This window comes from Sardina pilchardus, chromosome 13 (genome assembly GCF_963854185.1).
Source record: "Sardina pilchardus chromosome 13, fSarPil1.1, whole genome shotgun sequence".
Taxonomy (NCBI): Eukaryota; Metazoa; Chordata; class Actinopteri; order Clupeiformes; family Clupeidae; genus Sardina; species Sardina pilchardus.
In genome coordinates, this window is record NC_085006.1 from 17,102,268 (window position 1) to 17,112,267 (window position 10,000).

The following is a 10,000-nucleotide window of genomic DNA, read 5'->3' on the forward strand; positions in this document are numbered from 1 at the left end:
GACTCACAGGGAGAGCAGCTAAACTCACAGCATAATGTATTCTCCAGCATGCGTGCACTCACACACACACACACACACACACACACACACACACATATACACGCACACGCTTGGGTGCAGAGACACATGTAGACACCGAATCACACACAGACACACTTACTGACACACACATAGACACATACACTCACACATATGCATGCATGCATTGAAATGTAAGTCTGCAGATATCTACAGATACTTACTGTAAGCTTCAAATATAGTTAGTATTTCCCTTTCTAACACTGCCAAAATAACCAGATGGCCATTTGCCCCTCCCTACCTCCAATATCCACTATTGTAAAGGTGTGTGTGTGTGTGTGTGTGCGTGTGTGTGCTGTACCTGCGTGTGTGGATACGTTGTGTGCGCATGGTTGTGTGCGTGTGTGTGTGTGTTTGTCTGTGGTCGGGGCACACTTGACCTTTTTCAGTGGGAGTGACAGAGCTGGTTGAGCAGAGAGCATCTCACGGAGATGACCTTTCCCCAAGCGCCACTCGCCCTCACTGCTCAGCCTCAACTGTGCAGTTCAGCAGAACACACACACACACACACACACACACACACACACACACACACACACACACACACACACACACACACACACACATACACTGACACACATACACACACATATAAAACACCAAGCACAGGACGAAATGTAATGTTGATACCAAAAAACATTGCAGTGTTACATTTAAGGAGCTTTTCTTGGGTGGCCATGTGCTCCTTGGGTTGAACTGGCGTGCCCCGTGGCCAGCCTGGCCGGGTGCTACAGGCTGCTGTTGCTAATAGCTTTTTTATATGGTGGGAGAGGGAGTGTACACTCCAACTGTAGTGCCTTGAGCTGCTGACATACACAACATTCCTTGTGTGTGTGTGTGTGTGTCTGAGAGAGAGAGAGAGAGAGAGAGATTCTGTGTGTGTGTGTGTCTGTATATACGTGAATTGTTTGATTATCTTGCCTGTAATTATACATAAGCATATCTATCTGTGTAGGAGCAGGTGTGTTCATGTGTGTGTGTGTGTGTGTGTGTGTGTGTGTGTGTGAGAGAGAGAGCTAGAATACATGTTTCACTGGGCAGGCACATCAATTAAAGCAATAACAGAGCACCCGAGCAGTGAAGTGCCCTAGGAGGACCAGTGCTTTGAAGATGGCTCTGCAATTATCTGAATCAGATGATGTGGATGAGCCCCCAGCTACTGATGTGTGTAAACGGCACCCTGTCCTTTGGGCTGCGGGAACGTTCACTACACACCTGACCCTATCATCATGTACAGCGTAAATCTCCATGGAAATAATTACCCCCTATTGGTTTGATATGATAGCAAAGGCACCATTGAGAAAGCAATGGATTTGTTTTTTTTTTTATGTAGTTTTAGTGATTGTTAGACTAGGCTTCTGTCATTATGTTTCATTAGTTTATGTGTGTGTGTGTGTGTGCGTGTGTGTGTATGTGTGTGTATATGTGTCTATATATCTGTGTGTGTGTGTGTGCATGTGTGTGTGTGTCTGTCTTGTTTGTGTGTGTGTGTGTGTACGTGTATGTGTGTACAATATATGCATGTGTTTGTGTGTGTGTATATATGTGTATATGTGCGTGTGTGTGTATGTTGGCACCCGTCTCCGGTTGTCCTGTTGTTGTCCCTGGTCTCTGTGGCCGGGCGCTGCGCGGCCTTCACCTCTAATTGCCCCCCCTCCTCCGTGACAGGCGCTGGAGAGCGAGTTTGTGTCGTGTCAGCTGCACCAGTGGATTGACCTTATTTTCGGCTACAAGCAGCGGGGCCCGGAGGCGGTGCGCGCCCTCAACGTCTTTCACTACGTGACCTACGAGGGCTCCGTCAACCTGGACAGCATCGCCGACCCCCTGCTCCGAGAGGTACGTGCGTCACCTGCCCGACTGGGGGGGGGGGGGGGGGGGGTTGCCTTGGTTACCGGCCCACATTCAGTCCCCCCCCAACCAGCACCACACCAATGTCATGAAATGTACAAATATGATTGGGTTGGTTACACAAGCACAAGTGATTGGGATGGCTCTCATTCTCATAGCTGAGACATGCAAATGACTTATGAGGAAGTGAACACACACCCCTCTCTTCAAATGTACAAATGTGCTCTCTGTGTGTACAGTGAAGATGCAGGCACACCTTTAGTGTGCTTCTGTGGTATTTGCTGCTGCTATGACACACACAGACACAGACACGCACACACACACACACACACGCACACACACACACAAGACAGACGTGTCTGTAATGTATACTGGTGTGCATGAGCCCACATCAGTACACACAGCCACATCCGAATGGAGCCCTCGCATGAACTCCACACAAAGCAACACAGACACTAGCACCAATGCTACACTAACTAGCCCCTTGTCCTCTACGTCTCACTGCCAACAAGTGTACTGAGAGTGGCAGGGTGTGTTTTTGTGTGTGCGTATGTGTGTGTGTGTGTGTGTGTGTTGCGTGAGAGAGAGAGAGGGAGAGAGAGAGAGAGAGAGAGAGAGAGAGAGAGAGAGAGAGATGAGTGGGTCGGGTGCAGTGGGGGTGTGCTCACTGTGGAGGCATGGATGGGAAAAGTTCAGTGTGTGTCAATCACTGAGCGGCACTGAGCCACGCCTGGGGGGGAAGAGGACGCTAAGCTGCTGACTCACTCATCTTTCCATGAACGGCCCCGGGCCCTGATTGGCCAGGGCGATGGCCTGAACGTCCAGGGCTTCGACAGGCGGGTCATTTGCGATGGTCGCAGGATATTGTGTCTGAGGTGGAGATTTGTTTTGTTTTGACCGAGCGTGTGCCTTTCTCCAGAGATAGCCTCAGCTGCTGCTTGTGTTTCTCAGGATCATTATGATAAGAGATGGTTTCGTTGGTTGTTAACAAGATAGCCAGCTTAAGTCAATTAATAGCACATTGTTTAGTTTTAGCGCCTATGAAAAGGGTCAATCTCCTAAAAATGTCATCTTTAATTGAAAAAGACAATCATACATGTACATTAACATTTTCAACACCTTTGTTTTTCTTCTAAAAATAAATTACACAGTGAGAGTATACACACTGAGAATAAAGCATCGGAATGCCATTTATTTAAATACAAATCACAGCAATGAATAAAAACACCTTCAGTGGTTGTGTGCACATTTCTGGAGTGGCCCAATTCATTTTGAGATCTTTTCCTCAAATCTCCATTTACACAGGTCTATACATCCAGATTAGGCCCTTTTATCTTGCTGTAAATCTTGTATTGATTGAATTAATCAATAGACCCTGTGTCCACTGCACTTTTAACCAGCAGCCATGAATGGCTTAATTGAGGAATAAAACAGATAACAGTGAGAATCCGCCAAGACTGCAGCAGCTGGTATGCAGTCTTTCCCCATTTTCTCTCTCCCTCTGTCCCCCTCTCCCTCTCTCTCTCTCTCTCTCTCTCTCTCTCTCTCTCTCTCTCTCTCTCTCTCTCTCTCTCTCTCTCACTTGCTCCCTCTCTTCCGCTCTCCCCCTGTGATATCCACCATCTGCTGTCTGAAAAACAAGTCATTTATATACTGTCACTTCCAGGGGAGACTTTATTTATCAAGTGGCCAGTATGCAAATCGCTCAGGAGCCGGGGGTCTAATTATCAAACAATATGGAGGGAGCTTTGCCTTTCATCATTTCCTGTGACTTTCTCTAGACAATAGAAATGGGCTTTTTTCCCCTCTGTCTGTCTCTCTGTCTCTCCTTCCTCTCTCTCTTTCTATCTTTCTCTCTGTCTCTCTCTCCTCGACGCTCCTTTTTTTTTCAGAGCTGTCGACCATTTCCCGATGCAATGGTGTCTGACGGCCGCATTTGTTAGCTTCAGAGGAGAGAGATGGCGAGTCGCCATCATTAATTGTGGTCAGTCGTTTTGCGATGCATAGCTCTGCCACCGACTAGTGCAAAAAAGCACAGACCGTGAAGACAAAAATTGAAATACTGGTGCCTTGCTGTTATATGCCCTAAATGGACTCCCCAGCCTTCAATCTGAGGGAAAGATGTAATACACCAGACTACAAACTTAGACCTTGAACTGTACACCCAGTATTTTGATGGCTTTGTTGTGTCAGCGTTGAGGTTTGTTTTCATGTTATTTTGTTTCTCTCCCTGTCAGTGTGAAACTAGCATGTAAGGTCAAGCGTGACGAAAGGGTGCCCGAATCAGGGCTGAGGCAGAAGGTGTGTGTTTTGAAGTTGTTTTTTTGGGGGAGTGTGTGTGTGTGTGTGTGTGTGTGGGAGTGAATTGTGCGTCTCCCCCCTGCCTGATCGGCGATGTGACAGTGCCCTCTGTCATATACCCAACCCACGCTGTGCTGCACCCAGTCGGATGGCATCTTAATGAACCCGCAAACAGACGGAAACACACATGTACTCATGTGCACACACACACACACACACACACACACACACACAGAGAGAGACACAGACACTCACACACACACACACACACATTCAAACATGTCATTGCCATGCTCACGCAAACAGATATTAAAATGACCTTGATTATTCATGAAATAACTCCGAAGAAACTTCAGCGTTGTTTACTTTGTGATGAGTTGTTGTGTCGTTTAATCCATCGGACCATATCCCCCTCACACACAGCTCCAGGGTATGTGTCTTTTGGGTGGGCCACGTAAGAGAAGCCAGACAGGTATAATATCAGACTTAGGAACCCATTTGACAGATGAGACTGCTGCTTTGCCTGTTAAGTTGGCCCTTGTACCACATTAAGACCTCATGAGAATAAGTATTTGTAAGAGAAATGAGGTTTAAAGAAATTAAAGAAAAATAAAAAATGTTTCTCTTCACACACCCAGCGAAAGGGCATCCCTCAGCTTTGGTCGAAGGCACCCAGTGACAGCCTCCCCTTAGCTCTGAGCAGGAACAGGGACAGGCAGTTTTGTGGCGCGGGCGGCGTTGATGGTTGTCCTGACAGCGTGCCACGCACGGGGACGTGGAAGGGGAACATGACAGGAGGTGGTTGATGCGGACCCCGCCGTGACCGCAGACAAATGATGCGTCTGCCGCTGTTTTATTTATTTATTTATATATTTTTTTGGAGCCGAGACATTCTGGATGACAACAACAAATGGCAGGAGGAGGTTAGGTGGCCAGTGAAGAGTAGGATCAGTCAAGTTTCCTCGGTGCAGTCGACCAGAGCAGTGCCGTTTTTTTTTTTACTGTCAAGTCTTTTTAAAGGTTTATTTAGGAGGAAGACAGTCTATTTTTGCCATGGACACCTCTTGTTCGTGACATTCTCTCGCAAGCAGTCGAAATCGGAGGAACACTTTGACACCTGCCTCGACCTTTTCCCAGATGAGCTGCTGTAATAAGCTGTGATTACTCTTGAAAGCGCTGTCTGCAATGGAACAATTTTCCAAGCGTCTTGTGGTCCAGTTCAAGTCGTCTTGCTAATGTAGACGTCATCAAGACGACTTGACCTGGACCACAAGATGCACAAACAGTCAGTATAGACCCTTTCAACAAAAAAAGCAAAAGCAATGTTTGAACGTTCTATTTTGTTCTCAAACTCCGTCCTCTGCTTTAAGATAGCATATGGAATGTTTAAACGGAAACCTTGTGGGAACAACTGTGATAATGGAACTCTCTAGAAACGTTCTATGTGCGTTATCAATTTAAAAGTGCTCATCCTTCCCCAGCACGTGCGGGTCTGTTTTTCGACAGCACACAGCAGCGAGGAGGTGCCATGTTGAGGCATGAGTTCCTATTAGATTGATTGGCATGCGCTGCTTGGTTGCCCTCATAATAGATTCATTGAGGAATGACATTGGTACATTCCTCTCAGTGCCTGTCATATTTTTTTTTTTTCTTTCCCTTCTCGAAATATTCTTTGGAGGCAGATCAGAGAGAACGTTGCGTATATCCTCGCCGTATCCGGATGACTTACAAACTAACCTCGCCCGAGAAAAATTGTTCACGCATAAGTACACACACGTAAACACGCCACTTTCACATGGGCCCTTCACACGCATAGTTGAATCATTCTCTGTTTGTGCATTGCTGGCATAGGCAGGCAAAGCTGCCAGGTGTGCGTTAGTTCATTTGACTTCCACACCTGCCGTCAGATATTCAGATGAATGAGCCCTCGGGTTCCCGCTTAAGGGAAACAGACCAGTTAGTGGCTGTAACAGATCTGGGTGAAACTGGCCCCGAATCAGCTGCCGTCCTTACGATCAGTTAGTTTGTCAGTATGTCCCTTCGTTCCCTATGGGAAAATGCAAAGTGTAGGGGGGAAAAAAATTACTCCAGACCCGCTTTTGGCAAAATTCCCTCCCCAGGTGCAGTCAGTCAGCATTTCTGTCCCGCGGTATGACTTTGATGTTACTGACGAGGTTCTCCAGAGAAACAGCTGATTATGCAACATATCCACTCATAATCTGGTGCGAGTCCGACAAACCCCACGCCGGTTCTGGGCCCGATCCAGGCCAGGTCCGTCACGGCGTCGGCTGCCATCCGGCGCTCCCTATCTCATCACCGGCGACTGTCACTCGTGAGACTCCGGCTCAGCCGCTCACCTCCAAGGGCCTCCCGTCCGACGCAGCCACGGGTCGCGGCGCTGATTGACAGCCGATGCATTATGATGGATGTTTTGCACTCGTCCAAGCGTGACGGTTGCCTGCGAGGGAATTCGACATCTGGGCTCGCACAGTGAAAGCTTCCAGACTCCTTATCAGCCAAAAAAACCCACCCCCGAAAAAAAACTGCTGAGGCTCAGAAGCTCTAAGTGGCTTAAACTAATTAACTGTCTTTTAAAGTGTTCGAGATCCCTATCTTCGAAGCAGATCACCTTTTTTTGGTGGGGTATGTGTCATCGCAGATTAGTGCGGCTGGGTGTGAAACAAGTCATTGATGTGTTCTGACAGCCTCAAGGAAACATGACCTGGAGATAACCTTGCGCGATCGCTGACTCCAGGCTCCCACAGGTACAGGTGAACGGTCTTGTCTTGTTCGCGGCTTTTCTTATCTTCTTTCTCATCGCCCTCCGTCGCGCGCTCAGCTTATTTTTCTTTCTTTTTAAAGACATCCCAGATTTTTTTTTTCTTCCTGATTGTAAAAACCTGAGGTTTACCTTTTAAGTGGTTTGTTTCCTAACCTCCGTCGTCAGACGTTGGCTCGCGCACACGTGTCCTTAATGCTGATCAGGAAAGCTTACAGAAAGGAAAGGGGAGTGCAAAAGCAAACAGCTCCTGTCAGTGCCACAGAGACGGAGGTGAAACCGCTACACTACGCTAGTTTATTTACTTTCTTTGAGCAAGTGCGATTTTCATTCCCTCCATTTTTCTTTTTGCACTCTGTCTCTCTTTAGCTGTAAAACCACAACAGGAAAAACATCCGAATTTCCCCCTCTCTTCCTCCCCACTCGCTTTTTGACTTCCCTCCTTCTTCTCCACTTCCCCCTATGAAGCGGAGTGATGCTTTCCACATGGCTCACCAACCCCCCACCCCCCCGACCCCCCCCCCCACCACCACCACCACCACCTCTGTAGAGATCTCCAGCTCAGATTACTTTATTTGAGCAGACGCCGTGACCCGTCGGCCTCCCGCCTAACCTGAAAGAGCCGTAAAAAAAAAGCGTGCGGGTTACGGCTTTGACGGACGGCGGGGGAAAGCCGTGCTGACTGACACGTAATGGTTGCCAAATGTGACGGACCGGCGCCTCTCGCCGCGAAAAAAAAAAAAAAACACGCCGACTCGAGGCTCGGTCCCACGGTGCCGGCCCTGCCGTGGCGCGGCAGAGGTAAATGCGCTCGCAGGGGGCGCCGGGGGATGGACGGGCTAGCGAGCGGTACACGACGGCCCACTCAGCATCAGTGCTGGAGACAGGGGGATGGAGACAGGATATGGAAGATAGAAGCTCTGTGCAAGCATTTCAATTTGCAACTGAGGAAGATACAAGCATGCTTTAGGTACCACTGATGTCGGTTGGCAGTGCTGCTCAATGCTTGCCATTACCTGCTCCTGTGTGTGTGTGTCTATTTCTGTGTAGATCTGTGCATGGTGGCAGTGTGTTGGGGGCATCATCTGAATATCTGGTGTGGGTGGAGACAAGACGTTGGCAGTGATAGACGTCTACAACCTCCTCTCTGATGCTCAAAGCGCATGTGTGTGTGTGTGTGTGTGTGTGTGTGTGTGTGTGTGTGTGTGTGTGTGTGTGTGTGTGTGTGTGTGTGTGTGAGAGAGAGAGAGAGAGAGAGAGAAAGAGAGTGTGTGTGTGTGTCTGACAGAGAGACAGAGCATGCTAGGTGGCAGTGATGGACATCCACAGCCTGAGATGCATCTTTGTGTGAACAGTGTGTGTGACTGTGTGCCTGTTTGTGCATTACATAAGTGTGTGTGTGTGTGTGTGTGTGTGTGTGTGTGTGTGCACATGGTGGCAGTGATGGACATCTACAACCTCCCCTCTGGATGCTGGAAGCCGCTCCAGTCACGTCCATCACTCCTCTGAGTCTGGCTCAGTGTCTCCCCCTCTTTCTTTCAATATCTCTCTTTTTCTCTCGTTCTTTTACTCCCTCCTGCAATGTGTAGGTACATAATAACATGAATGGGCTATGTTTTCTCATGCATTCAAACCCAGTGTAGTCAAACTGCATGTGTGTGTTTTCATATCTCATACCTCAGGTACGTTCATCCATGTCTAGACTATTCACTCCCTCACCATTTCTCCTCTCCAATCAGATGCTCCCAGACCCATATTTCATTAGAGACCCATACACTTTCCTCCTAAAGCCCTCTGCCATCAAGGTACCCATTTTAATGCATGTGTCACCACAGTGTGTGTGTGTGTGTGTGTGTGTGTGTGTGTTACTACCTCACTCTCTTGTGTGTGGCTCTGTGTGTGTGCATGCATGCGTTTTCACGACATGTGTGCAAGTGTGCATGTATGAATAAGTGCCTGCATTAGCACTAGAACACCATGTTCAACTGTGTGTGTGTGTGCGTGTACAGATATGGATGTACGTGTGTGTGTGTGTGTGTGTGTGTGTGTGTGTGTGTGTGTGTGTGTGTGTGTGTGTGTGTGTGTGTGTGTGTTTGTGTGTGTGGGTCAATGACATGACATGCAGAATTCTGTGTCTGAGTCCATTACTTTGGTTTAAAATGATTTAAATGACTCATAACAAGCATAATTTTACTCCATAAAACATAAAGCATCATTTCGAACATATTTTCTGTTTATCATAAAAAATATTTATGATAAAAAATATTTTGTAATTTGTCATCTCAAACCCAGCAAATTAACACTATGTGAAAAGTATTGAATATAGAATGAAAGGTAAGGATATGGATAGATATGGGGGCATAATTGTGTGTTGTAATGTAGACCCTTCAAATAAACAACGTTTACTAGTTTAATAGCTCTTAAATTGTTTGGAAAATTGGAAGAAAGACGGACAATTTGCATATCTGAAATGTCAGGGCGGTGCAACTGCATTCATAGTATGTTTATTTTGAGTTGAAGAGGGAAAAGAGTAGACAACCTCATCAAGAGAACCCCAAATGACCTTTTCTGATGAGTAAATCTCTCTCAAATAATTGATACATCAGATGGTACAACCAATGTAAAACTAAGAAAAAAATATTTCATTATAAAACTCTGTCTGTATAATTTGAAGTTAGTATCAAAAGTCTGGTGGCGCAACCGCATTATCAGCTGGTGCAACCTGATAAAATACTAGATAGAAGAAAATAGGTTAAGGTGAGAAAATGGTCTAAAAAATGTGTTGTACTTAATTATTCTATTAAACAATATACTTTTTTAATTTATTCACATGTTAATGCAAAGTTGGAAGTTGGAAAGCCAAAATACTCACCCTCATAAATAACTTTTAATACCGAGGTCAACTAGTGTGGCATATCACCATACTAAGCTCAATTTTAAGATGTACTGCACAAGAGGCGGGATCAACGGGCATAGTTCAAATGACTCTGTACG

The 10,000-nt window shown here is 46.7% G+C and overlaps 1 protein-coding gene across 1 annotated transcript in view; it reads left to right on the forward strand.

Moving 5' to 3' along the window:
* The window catches only part of LOC134099150 (neurobeachin-like), a 303,605-nt gene that overhangs the window by 276,324 nt on the left and 17,281 nt on the right, over positions 1-10,000 (forward strand). Inside the window, exon 49 of the mRNA XM_062551941.1 lies at positions 1,747-1,914. Within this exon, the coding sequence (XP_062407925.1) occupies positions 1,747-1,914 (168 nt within the window). The remainder of the gene's footprint in view (positions 1-1,746; positions 1,915-10,000) is intronic.